Source organism: Bubalus bubalis, chromosome 7 (assembly GCF_019923935.1).
Source record: "Bubalus bubalis isolate 160015118507 breed Murrah chromosome 7, NDDB_SH_1, whole genome shotgun sequence".
Lineage (NCBI taxonomy): Eukaryota > Metazoa > Chordata > Mammalia > Artiodactyla > Bovidae > Bubalus > Bubalus bubalis.
Window position 1 is genome coordinate 88,271,286 of NC_059163.1, and position 19,773 is coordinate 88,291,058.

At 35.5% G+C, this 19,773-nt stretch overlaps 2 protein-coding genes and 1 long non-coding RNA gene across 11 annotated transcripts in view; 2 read left to right on the forward strand and 1 right to left on the reverse strand.

Moving 5' to 3' along the window:
- Positions 1-1,140: 1,140 nt before the first annotated feature.
- LARP7 (La ribonucleoprotein 7, transcriptional regulator) lies at positions 1,141-18,974 on the reverse strand. Of its 4 annotated transcripts, none has more exons than XM_025290287.2 (13): positions 18,792-18,974; positions 12,709-12,909; positions 12,456-12,556; positions 12,299-12,382; positions 12,015-12,179; positions 11,839-11,932; positions 11,419-11,763; positions 11,197-11,341; positions 9,204-9,352; positions 8,402-8,523; positions 4,946-5,105; positions 4,601-4,692; positions 1,141-1,480 (listed from the first exon to the last, which is right to left on the reverse strand). In XM_025290287.2, exons 2-13 carry the CDS (start codon positions 12,905-12,907, stop codon positions 1,400-1,402), a joined length of 1,737 nt encoding a protein of 578 aa, XP_025146072.1. In that variant the 5' UTR covers positions 12,908-12,909; positions 18,792-18,974; the 3' UTR covers positions 1,141-1,399. The 4 variants fall into 4 exon arrangements, with proteins under 4 accessions (XP_025146072.1, XP_025146071.1, XP_025146069.1 ...); XM_025290286.2 differs by having other exon boundaries at positions 8,402-8,520; positions 11,419-11,766; positions 18,792-18,973; XM_025290284.2 differs by having other exon boundaries at positions 11,419-11,766; positions 18,792-18,973.
- LOC123334479 lies at positions 10,551-12,244 on the forward strand. The gene is made up of 2 exons (XR_006552416.1): positions 10,551-10,642; positions 12,002-12,244. It is a non-coding gene; the product is annotated as an uncharacterized LOC123334479 (long non-coding RNA).
- Positions 18,975-19,101: 127 nt separating the features above from the next.
- ZGRF1 (zinc finger GRF-type containing 1) overlaps positions 19,102-19,773 on the forward strand; it is a 56,571-nt gene continuing 55,899 nt past the window's right edge. For all 6 annotated transcript variants that reach the window (XM_025290278.2, XM_006046986.3, XM_006046987.3 and 3 more), the window contains exon 1: positions 19,102-19,332. The gene's annotated coding sequence lies outside the window, so the exon portion shown is untranslated. The remainder of the gene's footprint in view (positions 19,333-19,773) is intronic.

Here is a 19,773-nt window from a genome sequence, read left to right on the forward strand (position 1 = left end):
GGAGAAGGAAATGGCAACCCACTCCAGTACACTTGCCTGGAAAATCCCGTGGATGGAGAAGCCTGGTAGACTACAGTCTATGGGGTCACAAAGAGTCGGACACGGACTGAGTGACTTGACTTTCTTTCTTTCTATCTTGTTTTAAAGAATGCCAAGGGAAGAATTTCTGAAAGTTTACTTGATAACCTCTCCAAAGTCACCTATGACAGCCCTCCTTGAAATTAACTGAATTCTTGAGACATACTCCTACTATTGATTATTCTAGATCAACCAGAGCATATGTAGTCATAATCCTTATAAGAGGGTTTAGCAACAATTTACTGATCATTCTTTTTCTTCATGAGTGTGTATGCTAGCTTTTCTTCATGGGGAGAGAAAAACTAGTGAGTCAGTGGCAACCTGCCAGCATGCCTATTTTTGGTAGTAAGCTGCTGCTACCCCAACCTGATGCAGCCAATTTACTTAAATCTCTGGCCCATAGGAGTGAACAGATTCTTGATTCTTTGCCTCCCACAAAGCACCCAAGGGATATCCAAGTTAATCCCCCACTGCTGGATAAAGCTGATGGGACTAGAAATGGGTCTGTAGCCCAAGGAAATGAATCCCAAGGTTATCCAGAGTACTTTCCTGATATCCTGATGAGAGATTAAGATGCCAGTCATGTACATCCCTGGACATTCAGTTCTAGGAAGGCCTTCAACACTCCCTTCTGTGATTTTCCTGAATAAAATGATACACTTCAATTATACCAAAGGCTGGTTCCTAGAAGATATTTTTTTCTGTGTTTACAGCATCTGGTACATTTTATTTTGTCTAATCAAAATAAAATGTTTAACTTCATTTATGAAAACAAACTTAGTATGTTTAAAACATTTAAATTGCAAACAGTTCATATAGTCAGTTCAATGGAAGCTCGGACAGGCAAAGTACAATAAACAGAATGAAATACCACACACATGTCTCTGTATAAATCAACATGAAAGGATATCTAAGATATTTCAAATGGAAAAAGCAAGTTACAAAATAAAAAGCACAATGAACATTCTCTGTTAAACATTTCCCCCAAGCTATTTATTTAGATAGTATTATTATTTTTGCATATATGTTGTTTTTGTAATATAAAAACATCAACCTTAATGATAATTTCAAACACATTTATTTTCTAAATCACTTGGAAGTTTATTTGTGTCATATAATTTCAACAAATGCAACGTTTACAGAAAAACTGTGGTAAACAATGTAACTGTGTCCAGGAAAAGTATTTACAAGTCAAAGAACAACTATTTAATTAAATGTAGGTTTTAGAAAAACATTATGCATTACCACCATAAAAAAAAGATATTCCTAAGAATAGCTCTAGTATCCAGTGAAATCTGAAGAAGTACACAAAAAATTTTTTTCAGTCATATTCAGAAAATCTTATGTGTTGACTTGCTTGTTGAGTCTTTTCGAGTCTAATCTTTTCAGCTTTTGTGATTAACTACAGAGAAAAAAATCAGAAATTAGAAGGAACTGGATACCTAAAAACAGAAGATAATTACGACTAGAAAAATCTCACAACTATTACCTTGAATAAAATTTTTTAAAAAGGAGAAGAGGAAAACAAATGAGATAATTAAGCTCAGGTCAAATCAGTTACAGAGAGAACTACCTAAATTAGAGCTTATTAAATATAGTAGATATTAAATCTTTGAATTATCTAAGATCTTTGCATTTTAGTTCTAGACTACTAAAATTTTTTCAATTAAAAATAACCAATAATTTGGTTATTAATTAATTAATAAATAACCATAATTCCACCAACATGGACCTACTATTCAGTATAGGGAATGCTCCTCAGTATTCTGTAATAACCTAAATGGGAAAAGGATCTGAAAAAGAACACATGTATATGCGTAGTAACTGAATCACTCTGCTATACACCTGAAACTAATACAACACTGTTAATCACCAATGTGCCAATATAAAATTAAAAAAATTTTTTTGACATTTTAGGAGGGTTGAGGACCAATCTTTGTTTCATCATATCCCTTTGGGTTTGAGTGTTAAGACACTTTGCTTAGAAATTTGAGAAATATTCTAAATAAGGATCTGCTATTAAAAGTACTTAGTATACACCCTTACATAAATAATCAAAAATTTTAAAGAAGGCAAATGAAATTATGCAGAATGAAGACCATTTAAAATGCCCAAAAGCTTTCTTGATAGAAAAACTAAAGTAGCATATTTAGCTTTGGAGGAAATGAAAATCTTATTCTCTTATAAACACAGATTCTAATGACTATTCATTAAAATAGTTTTTTTAAACTGGTGATAAGTGGTCATCGGCAGGAAGTCACCGTTATTTCTTTTTCTTTTTATTGTGGTAAATTTTTAGGAAGTCACTTTCAGATTAAACTAAACGCAAACTGATCAGTGGAGTCAAAATTTAAGTGTTTAAAACTCACAACCATATACTTTTTGCAAATTTTATGAATTCTATCTTTATCTGTTTAATAGATGACCTGTCAGTACTTTATAAAGGAAAGACGATTTTGATAAAAACAACAAAAAATTCAAATGTGCTCTACAAGCTAAAGAAAAATGAGAAAAGCCTCACTGTGTCTCCAATACCTGTTATCTAATTTTACTAAAATGCTCAACGTGATAGGGTACACTAGAAAAATTTGATTGAGGTAGAATGAATGAGACCCCTTAGGGCATGTCTTTCCTTCATCTTACTGATCTTTTGTTACAGGTCTTCATTTATCTGCACTTGATTTTTATATGTCAAAATATCATACATAGAAAACAAAGTATTTCTTTATCACTTGTCTTTTAATTCTATACAAACTGAACAGAACTTAGAAAAGTGTCCCCAGTAGCCCTCTCCTCCATAAAGTGAAAAAGAAGAACCAGGATTTTCTATATAAGTATTTTTCTTTCACTCAAGTATACTACTGTGGAAACAGTAGAATGGCATGTCAGTGAGGTATTTACACTATACTTTTGGCTGCTAATTTTTTCTAAACACTTATTTTCTATTACTAATATGCTTGCTTGCTTCCTGTACCCCAGCTACACTGGCCTCCTAAGTCTGACAATCTCCCTTCAAGACCTCTGTACTCTCAGTTGCCTCAGAGAGTAAAGTGGAGTGCCTAAATTCTCCTGGCTTGTCTGCTCACTTCCCTCAAGTCTGCTCTATGGTCACCTTTGTAGAGAACTTTCCAAGGAACCTCATCTGATGTACCCCATTATACTTTTGAGTTTTCTGCACAGCACTGGTCATCATCTGACCTATATTAACTCTAAGCCTCATGAAAGAAGGAGACCTTGTTACTCATGGCTAGACACTCAGTTCTAACACAAACCAATACCAAAAATGTTAATTAAATGAATTAACAAAGTAGTAAACTAATAATCTCCTCTCCTCTGAGAAGCTAGGTTGTGTGGAACCTTTTTCATTTTATGAAATGAGCAAACTAGTACTTTCATTGCTTTAGCTAGAATTCTATACTTTCAGATGACTGCTTACCATACAAATCATGCTAATGATAAAAGCCTGATCCTGTTAATCAATACATGAGAACTCTTCAATTCAATGATAGAACTACTCACTGGTTTCAACCCAATTTATAAAATTCTCTGTCAATGTTTATTTCCTTGTCTCAAATTTAATTTGTACGGATGGAGTCTTTCTTAAAAACAAAACTGCTTTTTTCTAGTTTTAAAAATATACACAATTTAAATGATATTTTACACCAATTAGAAGGAAAAATATTACTTAACAAAGTGATTTCAATTGTGAGTTCTGGATTAATGATTTTAACATTTAAGTTAATCAAAGCTTAAGTAGGCTTTGAAATTAACACCTCATAGACCTGAAAGGGTCCTTAAAGAGGAAGGAGGCCTCTCTATCTCAACAAATTCAGTCTGCATTCATGGAAAGAGAATTAACAAAGATCAGTAGAAAACCTCCTCCCAAGTCATTTTAAATTCCAATGAATCCTAGGAGATGCAAGACTAATGCAAAAATTTGATTTTCCAATTAAAGAAAAAAGAATTTTATAAATAGGAACAATTAACAAACCCAGAACACAGGAAGTATGATCTTTCATAAAATAATGCACATACATCTTTTTGGATTTTACTGATTTTTACAGTATACAATTAGAAATTGATAATATTAATTATTTTGTGCCCTATTTTGCTCTAAGCACTTTAAGATGTACTTTTACACGTATAACATTTTTAAAAAGAATAAACAGCTTACTAGCAATAATAAACATCTGATAAATTCTTAAGTGTCATTTAAAGTAAAATTATTAAGAGACTTGCTTTAAATTATTTTTTTTCCTATAAATTATTTAATGTACTAATTTAAGCTTGTTTATTTCCCCTGTCAGCTATTCTACAGAAAAAGGAATAAAGCTTACCATCACTATTGGGAATGATATGCATAGTTTCTCAATCGTATCTGTGGAGACTCATATCTTTAAAAACTACACTCTAAATACACACTGTGCTTTTTACCATTAAGACAATCTTTAAATAATCATTTACCACCAAGTTATGAAAGAAAACAGCCAGAAATTGAAATTACAAAGTATGAACTGATTACCTTCTCAGTGCCTCTTTTCTTTTCACGAGGTTGATTAAGTTTGGCCTGCCTATCTACCAAAATCTTCTGCCAATACCTCTGTTCATGATCACCTTTAAGAAAACAAACACACACAAACATGCTTATCACTGAACATAAGGATACAGATGAAGAAACACATCCACAGCTTTGTATTTTCAGTAGAACCAGAACAGTTGTCCAAGTTATTTAATGCCTTTTACGTATATTAGTGTAAAGAAACCTCCCCCTAGTTTTTCATCTGCCAAACTCGGAAATTATACAACAATCACCCCAAAATAAGCATTGTTAAAAATAAAAAAAAAAGGAAGTTCTATAAAGTTTTACCAGAAAGAATCTCTAGTTTCCAGCAGTGTTTCTTTTTAATTTCCGAATGTGCAGTTACTACTGCTTGAGCATCCTCAGGAGTTTTAAATCTAGCATGGCATTCTGTATCTCCTTCCAGCAAATCAACATAAACAACTTCTGAGATTGCTGCCAAAGTATCCTGCATTAGAATTTAGAAGGGCTTAAAATAAATAATAAAAACATTTCATTATAATTCTAAAATTATTCCAGTATAGGATCTGTTGTAAAATTGAGCCATGTATCATTTCAAATGAGGAGTAACTATTTCATTTCAGTTAGCTTCCAAGATATATACAAATGGAGAATTCCTTGGCAGTCTAGTGGTTAGGACTCTTCCCTCTCACTTCCAAGGGTACAGGTTCAACTTCTGGTCTGGGAGCTAAGATCCCATAAGCTAATAAGATGCCCAAAACAGACCCCAAACCAAAAACCAAACCACCACCTAAAAAAAGACCTCAAACAAAAACAAAAAAACAAATGCTCTTAGAAATGGACAAAGTTGAGGACCAATTTAACATCAACTCTAACAACTTTCTTTCATTCAACAGTATCTTTAAAATCATGCTAGATGGGAATATGGCATAAGGCAAAAAGATCTATAATACAGAATGTACAGACACTTTCCTCTAACTCTCAAATTTAGAAGAAGGGTTCCATGTCTGGGCGTAGTTAAAGAGTAAAATAAAAAACAAAACTGAAATGGCATTAAGGAAGAAGTTGTGTTTCCACTTACCTGTATAAAATCACTTAGGACTTAAAATATATGCAAACTTTTTATAACCACTTGTGAAAAATGTTTCAAGGAGCACAGAAAGATGCTTGGTTCTCAAGTTGTCTATGGGAATACAGACAGGGCCAGAGTTTTTACTCTGATAAAACATCTAAGCAACCTCTTCGAGTCACGTAGCAATGAGAAGTTTTACCTATAAGGCCTGCTGTGAGGGCAAATTAACAAGATTCCTGCATTCCCAAGTCATTTTTTTTTTCACAGCAGGTTCTACAGTGTAAGCAAGGTAATTATGCAGGAATGTTACACTAATTCTTAATTCATCAACTTCCATTCATAAAGCTAAAGTAACTGAAGGTTCCCAACTGAAAGGAAAAAAAAAAAAAAAAAAGCCCTACCTACCTCAACCCCTTCAGTTTAAACCCAAAATTTCAAGGTGCAACTAATTTAGATTATTTATTAAAAGAAATATTTATTTGGCCACGCCTCTTGGCTCGTCGTGGGATCTTAGTTCCCCAACCAGGGACTGAACCCAAGTCTTTCACAGTGAGAGCTTGGAATCCTAACTACTGGACCACCAGAGAATTCCCTAGATTACATTTTGATGTTGAATTTTAAAATTCTGAATTACAGAAAGAACTCAGCAATACCTGGAAAGGTTACTTCATAAGAAAAGTGCCTTAGTTAATAATAAAGAATAAGTAGTAAAAATCCATGCTTATATATTAATACAAGCCAGGTACTAAGTCTTAATTTATCCCAACAGTTAAAACATTGCCTATCACAAAATAGACACTTTATAGGCAAATTCAATTTAAAAACTGAAAACTGGAGAGAAATATACTTGCCAATTCTTCCCATTTCACTATCTAGTTAATGAGTATTTAAACACAAAGAAGGAAATATAAGGTATTAAGTGATGGAATTTGAATGTTTATTGGTAGTAGTGAGAGTTTTTTAACTGATATATTTACTAAATATCCATTATAATGTCAGGCTAATCTCCAGATTTAAAACCCTTCTTAGAATGACAAATTAACCTGGCAATCACATGGGGAACTCAGAGACAGCAGTAAGAATCATAGCTCAGTTTTTGTTCCAGCAAAATGTAAGTAATTAATAACTTGCTTAATGCACTTATTTTATGATTTTGGTGATCAAAAATGAAGAATTTGTAATTGACATAATTACCATTTAGATAATAAAATCTCTCTGATAAATATAATTAAACCTATTCCAGTTATTCAAAATAACAAACTTTGAGTAATTTTTCTTTTAAAACTTGGGCCATCTGACTAACCACAGCAGCATTTACATCTTCAATTTTTTAATCCTTCTTATTGCAAAGTCTATTTTGCTACCAAATTTTGAAGTTCAAGCTAGTATATCAATTTGGGATTGACCAAATTCCTAATCAATACTATATTGAGAGTCTAGATTTACGTCTTAGTGACAGCTACAGGATTTTAAGGGATAGGGTTTCAGATAAACAGTGCTTACGGATGGTTACATTGAGCAACTTTAATGGTGACAGAAGTTAAAAAATGTTGACTGGTAACAGTCTATGGAAAACCAAAACAACATACCACATGGTGCTGACCTCAGCGTATTTATAAATACACTTGCTAGTTACAGAACACATCACATAGTTTAAAAAGAGAGTGTTTCACTTAAATGGATGACAAAATTTAAAAGTAAATAGGGTACTCCAACTAAAAAAAGAGTATGTGAATAACAAATATTGCCATGCTAGTACAAAATGCTGTAGAGGATAAACTCTATAAAGTGAAAAAAGACGAGAACAGCAGGGATAGGAATTTAAAGTGTAAACTATAAATTTTTGGAGATTTTCAAAATACTTTACACTTTCTTGTAATTGTTTCAAAATCTTAAAATAATCGGTGTGGACTGAAAATACCAAAAAATTTTTTTTGGATTAAAATTTTTAAAGGCTCTTCTTGCCAAAAACAACAACCTTGCATTTTTTTCAGAAGAAAATTTCAATTCTCAAGAGGATTCATTAACAGACAAAAATAAACTAAGTCTACGGTAAGTGAAAAATATGCACACTATCCCTTTTATTTCAAAATAGTTCTGATTTTTTGTTTTAAGTCACAAAATCTTTCAGGAATTTATTGAAAACTAAAAGCTCTAATGAAAACAAATTACAAATTCTCTAGTTTGCTCCAAATAAGACAACAGCAAATAGTTACAGTTTTATTTTAGAAACAATCACAAACAAACTTTAGTGTTAGTTCAGTCTTTATGAAAGTTTTATCCCTAAGTATTGCCCCAAAATCTAGTTTCTGTTGATTTTTCTGAAAAACAGAAAAGGTCCCCTGAGAAAACGAATATTGGGAAAGCATTTTACTTAATCTCCTCTTTTGCTATAATAACTACAGTAGGGTTTCATCCGCTTCCTATACACAACCATTGGGCCACCAATAAAAATAAGCACAAATTGCTGTTTTCCTATAAAAGGATTAAACTAAATTCACTATAAATTTGATTCAGTGAGGAATTTCAGGTATCAGAATTTGCTTCAAGTCAGACTTAAAGGGTTATTATGGAATCAACCCAATGAGCACTTTACCACAAGAGAACAATTTCTAATTTGATTCGCCTCATTTTCCATATTCAAAATACTTTCACATGGGGGTTTTTAAGAAGAAAGAGAAACAACTATCATGGGGATTCAAAAGCATTACCCTGACTTGTTTCCTGCCAGGTAAAGGCTCGGTGCTAACGATCTTCACAATCACACCACTCACAAACTGCGGTCCTGCTGAATTAACTTTCTCCTGAGGACCACATTCTTCACTGTTTGCTGCTGATGCAAAAAGAAAAAGACCAAAAAATACCTCTTACTTTAATAATGTAACGCTTATAGGCCTGCTCTAGAGTATCAATAATGGTCTCCCAGCTTTATTTAAGTAATTTAAACTTACTCATAAGGCCATTATGTTGTAAGTTATACTATTTAGTACAGATTACCATAAAGTAAAATACAGAAACTCTTATTACTGTAAATGCAAACTTTTACCATTAGAACAACACTTTTAAAATCTTAAAAATGTCCCCTTTCACTGAACCAATAACAAATTGTTTTACTCATAAAGAAATAAACAGGCATAGGTACACCATTACAATTCAAATGTGGAAATTTATATTTTCAACTTATGAGAATTTAAAATATAAATATCAAAGATCATCTTTGTTTCTACAAATGTGATGAACTACAGACTAGGCACTCATCACTAATTTTGATTACTAATGAAAACTGTATAGAGAAAATTTACGTGATTAAAAAAGATTCAGTTTAAAATGAGCCCTTCAAATATTTTTAGGTTAAGGATAAATCATATCTGGACACTTGAGAAATCAGTAACTGCTCTAATAACAACCACTATATAATTGAGTTTCAAAAACTAAAATTTATCCTACAATAACTCAGTGCATTTTAGCATAAGTACAATATAATGCTACAAAAACTATCATATTGATGCTTACTTTGTTCATTTTTCATTCCAGAATTAGTAGGTACTCCATTTGTTTCCATTTCTGATTGTGATTTTATTTGGGATATTGTTTTTTTTAAAGAAGCCATGCTGGCTTTTTGCAGTGCTAAATACTCTTTCTTCAAATCCAACCATTCTGTTCTGTAGTGAAAATAATTGTACTTTTAAACAGTGACAACAGATCATTAAATAAAAAGTAAGCCTCAAAATATAGACATTCAGTGACTTTTAACCACTCCTTCTCCCAATCTTTCTTTAAACACAGTTAAATTATTTCCTGAGTTCTAAGTCTACCTGGCAAACAAGAAAAGGGGAGTTCCCTCTGTCCCAACATTCAGATTAAATGTTTTATATTTGCTGATTCAATTCTTTAGTATTTTTCAAATATGTGAGCGACAAAAATAAAAGCACTGAGTTAACTAACTAGTAACATTTACTAGAAAAGTCAGTTAACTCTGGGTGAAAAATTAAAATTTTAAGATTTGTTAAACTGCTTCCAATTTGAAAGGTAACATTCCTCAGTATTTACAGGAGTCAAAGGAATTTCTAAGAAGAAAAAAAACACCCCATGGAAGCAATTTATTTATTTACATACATTTAACGTGTAGAGGTTTCTTCAAACAGCTAGAGCTCCTCCAGATAGAAACACAATGCCTCTCCTGGCTCTGCAGGAGCACTCATTGTTACCCTAATCTGTGCCATCAAACAAGCAGATAGGGGATTTTTTTTTTTTTTTAAAGAGGAGAATATCTGTGGTAATGGTTTTAGCTGTTAACATTGACATCTGTATACTTCAAAAAAAAAAAAAAAAAAAAATCCAGACCCACCCAGGACCATACATTCCCTGAGAGCTGATACATTAGAATAACAAAGGGCTCTTGTAATGATTCTCTGAGATAAAAAGGGAAAAGGAATTCAGGAGTTAAGAATAGTATAAATAGAAGTACCCAAAGTCTTTGCCTTTTAACCCTCCAAGAGGAAAACTGGAATCTTTGCAAACTGTAATTCAGGAAAGTTAAGAAAGAAACTCTTTTAAAAGGTATGCCATTTTCTTTCTTCTACTTATCTTCCACCTCTTGAGAAGATGGACTCCCTTTAACTTTAACATGGTAGTACTTTCTGTGACTTTTGAAATAGTAAGTGCTTCCATGTTTTAGTAGAAGTGAATCCAAATTACGCCCCTGGATACAAGATGGCAACTTTTATAATTTATCGAAGCTAAAAGGGGATCCCCTCTGCTTTAACATGGGGGTACCTGCTGTGTAAAGCAAAAGTAAGTGCTTCCATGTTTCAGTGGAGGTGTCTCCAAGTCAATACTTTAAAAGGATTTACGATCTGGCATTTTACAGAACAAACTTGAAACTGGCTATTAATGAAGCTCTGAAAGTAATGGAAATGTAGCATTGCTTAATTTCAAATAAAAGATAAAAAGTAGTCCTTTTAACGATGACATTGCTATTTCCATGTTGCTTAATGTAAGTTTGTCAGGCATTTATTCTGTTTCCAGATTATTCTCTAAATGTACTTTTCAGGTTAAAGAATATTCACGATTTTTCCCAAGACTGGGCTCCCCACCACTTAAACGTGGATGTACTTGCTTTGTAGCTAAAAAAGTAAGTGCTTCCATGTTTTAGTGATGGTAAGTCTTCTTTTTTCATTTTATCTTCAAGAAAATGCAAAGAGTACTTACTTAACACTGCTGGTCTTTGGTATATTCAAGATGTACGTTTAAAGCTATTAAGGAATACCCTCTACTTTAACATGGAGGCACTTGCTGTGACTTCATAAAAAAATAAGTGCTTCCATGTTTTAGTGCGGTGGTTCCTTTTTAAACCTCAACATTGTGCAACTTCTGTGCAGATCATGGCTTCAGGCCATTACTGTTGCTAATATGCAACTCTGTTCAATTCAAATTGGAATTGCACTTTAGCAATGGTGATGGAGTGTGTCATTTGCCAACAATATAATTTGTACTGGTGACTTACTTTGATAGTACTCGTAATGGAATAACCTCTTCTCCCATTTTATGCCTCTCTTTATGTTTTTTCTTATGCTTTCTTTTTGCTTTCAGTAGGGATCCGTCTTTTATATCTCCAGTATCCTTTTCCTCTTCCGTAGAGACTTCTAATTCTAAATTAACAGAAATAAAGACATGAGTTAAGAAGAAACCCCTCCTTATCTAATCCTAAACATAAAGTCAGAAATACCTTTGTTTTCTTTACAAACTTCTGGAGCTTCTTTTTTAACGTCTTTCTGTGACACTTTCTTAACTTTCACTTTGGGAGTGAGGCAGTCTGCATCTTCAGAGCCGCTTCTTTTCCTCTTTCCTGCTTTGACTAAAGGTAAGCTGGATACTTCAGTTTTTTCTCGTTTTTTCTTTTTCTTTGTGGGTTGCTTCTGGGGTTCTGTAACCTCTACTTCAGAGCTCTCAGATGTGGTCCTTGATCTTTTTTTACAGACACTTTCCTTGCTCGCGTCCATATTTGACTCCTTGGTCTGGATATTGTCGTCTTTCTTTGTTCGGCCTTTCTTCTTTTTTTTCTTTTTCTTTTCTTCTGTAACAATGTTATTTTATTTACTTATTTTACTTCATCTACGTGTAAATAAAGTATTTAATAATAACTCACCAGTTACACTGAGAGCAGGAATGGGCTTGTTTTTCACGGTCTTGGGAAATACACCAGGTTTTCTTGGTGCTTCCTCTGGTGGGTTATTAAGAAACTGAAATGAAATAAGCAAAATTTTGTTACTGTTTAAAACACTTAGTAATTTTCTTTCTCTTTCTTTTAGGTTGTGGACCTACCTCAATAGCTTTTGCAGCTTGTTCTTTTGTTTCAAATTCCACGAAGGCAAATCCCTTTGGGTCCCCAGTAGATTTATAATGTGGTATACTTATATAAACAACATTGCCACATTTCCCGAATACTCTCTCAATCCAGCTGTGGTTAACATTTTTGGGAAGTAATTCCTATGATAAAATAGTAATAATAAATTGTTAAAAACCTTAACTGAAAATAAAGCTTTACTTAAATTGACTACTACTACAATGTTTCTGTTGGGAGACAACAGTTCAGAAAAACTGCTTACCACGTACACTGTCCGCTCATCCTCATCCTTTGGCCTTTCACCCAGTGGCTTTTTCCTCCTGATTCTGGTGCCTTCTAAATCCAGCTTTAAAACAGTACATAAAGTCAATATTAATTAACAGTATCATGTGACACATAATATATGTAGCAATTCTTACCTCTACAACAGCAGAACTTTTCAGTGCTCTGGCTATTAACTTTCCATCAGTGGTCAATTTTTTCATTTTGTTGAATGACACAAGAAGTGATATATCAACATCTAATGAAAACATAAGTTTAAAAAAGTTTCAAAAACATTTTCAACTGTTTAATGTTTTATACACAGTGTATATTGTACATTATATGCAGCATATATAGATTAGAAGTAGATACAGCTCTTAAAACTTGTATAATACACTGAAGGAAACTTACATCCATCTCTAGATTTTTCTATTTGCTCTCGAAGAAATCTATCCTTGTGGAGATTTGCATCTCCAAACCAGAAGTCCACTTGCTTCACAATATCTGCAAGCACCTGTTTAACTCTAGACCGTTTCTTTTTTTCTACTTCTTTTCTCTTTTCTATGCTTTCTTCCATTGCCTTTTCTTTATTTCCACTTTCAACTTCCATTTCTGTCAAATAGGAAGAAAAGGTAAATATTATAAGTATTAGTGACATAAAAAATACTTAATTTAGCCTTTATCTGAAGGGAAATGGGCTCAAATATCTCTACCAGAGAACAAACTTTGGATATTTTCACTATTAGCTGTGGAAACTTTCATTTTGCCTGTTTATCTCCTATGTTAACAGCGGTTTTTCATACATTCGAGTATAAATAAGGAATGACAGACTGAAGTGTTCATTTCACAACCTCCAATGAGAGAAAAATTTGATTTTTAAAAATGTTCTTTGCTTGTTGAAGTGTCAGATCTCTTAAATCAAGACTGCAAAGTTCTAGACAGACAACTATCTCTCTGCCCTCTTTTCTATTGCCCTTTGTAAAACCTTACTGTTTATCCTAGAATGTAAAAATGATGTTATATCTTTGTTTTGCTCACTGGTACATTCCCATTTCCTGGTATATAGTAATTCAAAAATCTGTTGGATGGTGTCATCTTAGGTGATACACTAAACTTACACACACACACTAAAAATGAGTTAGCAAAGACCTAACAGGAGGCCTGGGGTGATACTAAGACAAATGGGAAGTTTCATCTGTGTTCTCTGGTGCACTGGTGTGGGAGATGCTATTAGTTGGTATGCAGGCCTTGAGGCTGTGACCAGCATGACAACAGATTGGTGGGCTAAAGCTTTTGGGTATCAAGGTGACCAAAACACCATACTAGTCTTTTAGATAAGGGTGGGGGAAAGCAGTGGATTTGGGTTAATTGCTGTATTTGGGGAAGACTGGGACTACATCTCCAGAAGAGATGAAGATTCTGTCCCTACTCTTATCTTCGGTCTTCTATCCTTTAAAGCTCAGTAAACAGTTATTAGATTAAAGCCTATCTGTGTCTCCTGAGCCCGTCAGCTATGATCTGAAAGTGCAGCAGTGATGCTGCAGATAGAAACAGATTTTGTTTCAAAGTGACATCCAGGAGGAGGGTAGGAAGCCATTAATGCATTTCACTTCAAACCTCCAACTCAATGTGCATTCTCATCAAAGGAAGAGTATTTTGGCATTTTTAAAACAGGCTTCTGTTGGTCGGGTAAGCACTAATTTCTAAAACATAAGTAATTTATTTAGATGATGCTAGCCTAACTCATAAAATGGAAGTACATGCCAAAATTAATCATTAGAAAAACAATCAGGTGCTGCATAACCATTTATTTCTCACCTCACTCTCACTTCAACCCATCCTGTCAGGCTTTCCTTTCCATCATTCTAATGAAACTGAAAACTAGGGTCTCCACTGTCTACCAGACCTCTCAGGAGCATTTGCAGTTGCTAATGCCCTCGCTGAAAACATTTTCTTCATTTGGCTTCCAGGAGTTGTCTTCCTTCTCCATTTCCTTCTCCGGACCCTCCGACTCTGTCTGCTCTACCTTTCCATGATGCTCAGGACTGCATTTAGTCCTGGGCTCCCTTATCTACACAGATGTCCTTTCAGAGGGTCTCTGGCTTTAAGCTCCATGGCTCTATATGTTGATGTTTCACAAACCTATCTGCCCCACTCCCGACTTAACCCATTATCTCCCCATTCCAACAGGCAAATACCCACCTGACCTCTTCACTTATTTATCTGAAGCATATATCAAGCTTAAATTGAACTCTCAAATTTTAGTAAACCTTGTTTTTTGCCTAGTTTTTCCCATCTCAGAAAATACCAGTAAAAATTGCTGAGAGGGCAAAAACACTGAAATCCTTCTTAATTCCTCCCTCACACCCCACAGCCAATTTATTAGCATTTCTGTTAGCTCTAGCTTTTCAAAATTCATATGAATTCTCATTTCTTCCATCACAACCACCTGTTCCAAGCTATTACGGGTGTCTTGCCTGCAGTTCAAACACATCCTCACATTTACTTGCTTCTACTCCTCTTCCATTATCAATTCTCCAGACAGCAGCCAGAATGATCATTTAAATATATAAATAAAATGTCAATTTCTTGAACAAAATCCTCCAAAGCTTTCTTATCCCTGTCAGAATAAAATAAAAAAATCCTTATTATAGGTCCTATTAGATCTGGCCTGGAGATTTCACTCTAACTTCATCACTTGCAACTTCTTTCAGGGTGCTCATTACAACCTCAACACACCATGGTTCCATTCCTTGAACAGTCTAATGCATTCTCACTTTACAGCTTTTTGTCCTGCTGTTCCCCAGCTTTCCTGTCACACCTGCAGGGATTACTTCCTTGTTCACCCAGGCCTCTGCAAATGTCACTTTTTCAAAGAGGCTTTCTCTTTCACCAAATCTAAAATATCCCTTCCCTGCCAACCATAACCCTACCCTCTCCCTCACTCACCACTTTCTATACTTATATCCTCTTATTCCTACCTGGAATTATAATTTTATTGCCTACCTGCTTCATTATAATATAAACACTACGAAGGCAGAGACTTCAGCTTGATCACAACCTTGGCATTTATTGAATAGTTAAGTAATATAACTAACAGTATCTAATAAACTGTCTCAAGTATCGAGCATTTCAAGTTATTTTGTAAGGGGGTAGAATTATGAACAAAATACAAATGTAGGCTATGATTGTCACTACAGAAATCACTACTAACTCTTCTGAAAAATCTATAAAGGGCAGATTACCACTTCTCCATTTGTTTTCATAGTCAAAGCCACCATCTAAGGAGATGGTGGACAGAACTACATAAACACAGAAAGCCACAAATCTCCAAGAAATCAGACTTTTCCTAGCATTCTCTTCTCAGCCCTGATACTCTCCTTCCCTCCTCATATATATATATATTTTTTTTTTTGGTGGCCTGGAGAATTAAGTTCAGAAAATCTTGCCCCATGTGAATAACACTCATCTGCAATTTTTAATCTTAAAAATCTGTAGAGAATCAAATATATCTTCATTTTTGAGTACGGATATGGATTAGATTAAACAGGAAATAAGCTATGGTACAAGTTCTCTTCCCTACCTACACATTGGTTTCAGAAGATCAGGAAGTTACATGATAGTCATAGTTTACTTTCTTAATGTCCTATGATAACAAATAGGTCATTCCAAACATTCCAAATCAAAGTTGTTATCTTTCTTAGCAATGTCTGTTCTGCTGTTCTCACCACCCTCATTTTATTTAAGGATGACATATTCTACTTAGTTAACCAGTCAAGCTATTTACTAGCTGTATGAATTTTGGGCAAGTTAACTTTCTACGATCTACAAAGTGGAATAAAATTTATACTGACATAATTGGAGAAGGCAATGGCACCCCACTCCAGTACTCTTGCCTGGAAAATCCCATGGACGGAGGAGCCTGGAAGGCTGCAGTCCATGGGGTCGCTGAGGGTCGGACACGACTGATCGACTTCACTTTCACTTTTCACTTTCATGCATTGGAGAAGGAAATGGCAACCCACTCCAGTGTTCTTGCCTGGAGAATCCCAGGGACGGGGGAGCCTGGTGGGCTGCCGTCTATGGGATCGCAGAGTCGGACACGACTGAAGCGAATTAGCAGCAGCGGCGGCAGCAATAGGGTTGTAAAAATTAATCAAAATGAATAAAGCACTTTCCATTGCTGCTATACAGCACACAGTCAACAATATGTAACTGTTATTTATTATCATTTTATCATTTACCAATCTTTCATTAAGTCCTATCAATGTAACCTTTGGAATGGCTCTTATCTTCATCCAGTGTTTTCCACAACTACTGTTATAATAATATGGAAATAGTTTATAAATTGTTCGAGAAGCCATCCATCCTTCACAGAAGCTGTGTAACTTGTCTAAACACAGGTCTAATTTTGTGACTCTGATGTTAAAACTTTCAACAATAATAATTCTTTAGCATCTTTTGGTAACACAGCATGTATTTTTAAAAAATTGTTAAATGAATCAACTAGTTTCATAGGCTTTAAACAAAGAATAAAAGTTACTGTGTAACACCAGTTACTTTACACACCTTGTTTTAAATCCTCATAATCCCTCTAGGTTGTTTCTCTTAACTTCTTTTTACAAAGGCTCAAAGGTTAAGTGACCTGGCTAAAGCTAGCTAGGTAAGTAAGCTCAGGTATGTTTAACTCTCACCCTGTCTACGTTTTAGTAGAACCTCTTGTAACCTCTTACCATGTAGTCTATGTTTTGACTCAGAAATCCTTTTTTTAAATTGTTAAAAATTTTTTTTACAATGTTGTGTTGGTTTCTGCTGTACAACAAAGCGAATCAGCCATTTGTGTGTTCGTGCTAAGTGGCTTCGGCAGTGTCTGAGTCTTTGTGATCCCATGGACTGCAGCCATCCAGGCTCCTCTTCTCCAGGCAAGAATACTGGAGTGGGTTGCCATGCCCTCCTCCAGGGGATCTTCCTGACTCAGGGATCTAACATTGCATCTTACATCGCCTGCAATGGGAGGCAAGATTTTTTTAACAGTAGCGCCACCATCAGTCATAAATATACGTATATCCCCTCACTCTTGAGCCTCCCTCCCCTTTCTCCATCCCACTCCTCTAGGTCATCACAGAGCACCAGACTGGGCTCCCTATGTCATACAGCAACTTCTCACCAGCTATCCATTTTACCATGCTACTTTCTCCATTCATTCACTCTCTCCCTCCCCACCCCCACTGTCCACAAGTCCATTCTCAACATCCTGGCTCAGAAATTCTTAACCTGAATTCCATGGAATTTAGGATGGATTTCAAAAATTATTGTGAATCCCAAGAAATTTTCAAAGGTAAATTTTAAAGAAAAGGTGAAACCATGACTTTTCTACATTTATAAAATGAACACATGTCAATCATTTTATTTAAGTCATTAACCAGGGAACTAGCTAAGTCCTAAAAACCAGTTCAAAGGTGAACTCAAAAACTAGACAAGCATAAATACAAGCAAGCAAAAATATTGAAATGAACAGATGTAACACTAATCAGGGCAATAACTCTAAGACTTACTTCAATTATAACTTACATAATTGTAACATAGCTCAGTGACAATGAAAAGCAGAGGTAAGCTGGAAAAGTAAGCCAGACACTTTTTATTTTGGCCATTTTAACCTCTTTCACAATTTTTCTTTAAAAGATTATAGAAAATATTTAGACATGTATATGCATTTTCCTGGGAGGCTCATTCATATCTTTTAAATCACATTTTAAAAGGAAATGGTGTGTCAAAAAGGTTAAGAACTATAGTTCTAGTCACAGCTGACTATCCAGCGGTGCCCACTTTCTTGTCTCTGCCTCTGCTTTAAATGAGTCTTCTCGTCTTCCTTGTCTTATCAACTCCTATTCAGTTTTCAAGGCCCAGGTTAAACGGCATCTTACTCTTTCTAGCTTTCTGCTAGCACATTTTCCCTAAACAATCGCCTCATCTGTTTCCCTTTAGGTATGTCTATTAACGCACTCAATAATACACTATATTTTTTCTTCCTTCCATAACTGGATTTTCAGCTCTCTGATAGAGACAAAAGTTCTGAAAAAGGAAATGACTTAATTTTATTTTTTGACTTAATTTTAAAATACAAGTCCACATTCGCTATCTGTTGGCCACCAAAACTCGAATCTGCGAAGAAAAGCATTCCCCTTTTACCTACTGCCCCTTTAGGTACCCGTCCTTCCTCGCGGAAGACGTCAAACGCGGGACTGCCCCAAACCTTCCAAAACCGGACGACAGGCGCCCCCAATCACTAGAAAACTGGAACTGCAAGGGCTGCAGGAGGACTCTTGCGCGTGCGCACAGAGAACTAGGACACTAGGGCAATCGAACTGATGGGTGGGTGGGAGGGGGCGGGATGAGAAGGACCAGAGACGACAGAAAGGACTGCATAGAAAAAGACTGAGAGTAATTGAGACCTCACCCAACCTGGGCTACCCTAGAGTCCACTTAGAACTTACTCTGTCCAATTCCCAAAATACAGGGCCAGAGCCTGCGTTCTTCAGGTCTTCGCGTCCCCCGAACCTTATAGTCGTGGTTATTTTAGCGTCACATGAGCGACACTTCTTCCGAACGCCTTGGAAAAGATGGGCCCAGAGGCTGTGCGACTGTCATTTACGTCACAGGCGTAGGCTCGCTCAGCGTGGGGGCGGGACATCGGAGAACGCAGTCGCCACAGAGGCTCGCAGCCAAAGAGGAATTTGATTGGCAGTTTGAAAACGGCCGTTCAGGTCCGGAGCCCTGGTGGGCGGGCTAAATAGTGGGGTTTGATCCGGTGCGGTCGCGAATTGATGGTGTCACGGCTTTTCGCGGGAGAAGTTCGAAAGTGGGTGTTGTGCAATGAGCAAGTTAAAAGAGCTGTTTCTACTCGGTAGTTTCTGGGAAGTGAGGGTAGATAGGCTGGAGTTTTGAGCTCCAGGTGCTGTCACTGATTTTGACGCGACGGGCGAAGGAGTTTGCTCCGCCAGACGGGGTCCGGTAAGGAAGCTGTGTGGAGACAAGGTTGGTTCACGGCTTGCCTCAGCAACTTGTAAATAATTCGTGCTTCGTCTTTACCACCTTCCCCCAACTCCTGCTGTGCAGTTCCGGTATCCGTGTGAGAACCCGGGATGGTTTTGCTGTTTATTTTTAGGACTGACAAAGGGTCTCTTCTTCATTGTCATCTGGTTACCCAAGATAGTGCTAATTAGAACGTTGGCAAATGAAATGTGAGCATCTTTTGGTTGTCTGAACTGGACGGTTTCTTAAAAGCCTCTTGGGCTCGTGATTCTTAAATTTTTAAATCTGTGAACCATTTAGGGATTCGAAAGATCCTGCTTGTTCCAAAAGAAAAGGACCAAAAACATCTCATCGTACTTAGTAAGAACAGCTCATATTTTAGTGATAACACCGAATTTTATACATAAATCTGAAAAACAGCACAATAATGTATGTGTGAAGATA

Excerpts from the sequence above, each read along its gene's own strand:
- LARP7 (XM_025290284.2), bottom strand. The coding sequence starts at position 12,907 with ATGGAAGTTGAAAGTGGAAATAAAGAAAAGGCAATGGAAGAAAGCATA. Across the intron at positions 11,767-11,838 it reads TCCTGCTCTCAGTGTAACTG|AAGAAAAGAAAAAGAAAAAA; the intron begins GTGAGTTATTAT and ends ACATTGTTACAG. Across the intron at positions 5,106-8,401 it reads CTGGCAGGAAACAAGTCAGG|GATACTTTGGCAGCAATCTC; the intron begins GTAATGCTTTTG and ends ATTCTAATGCAG.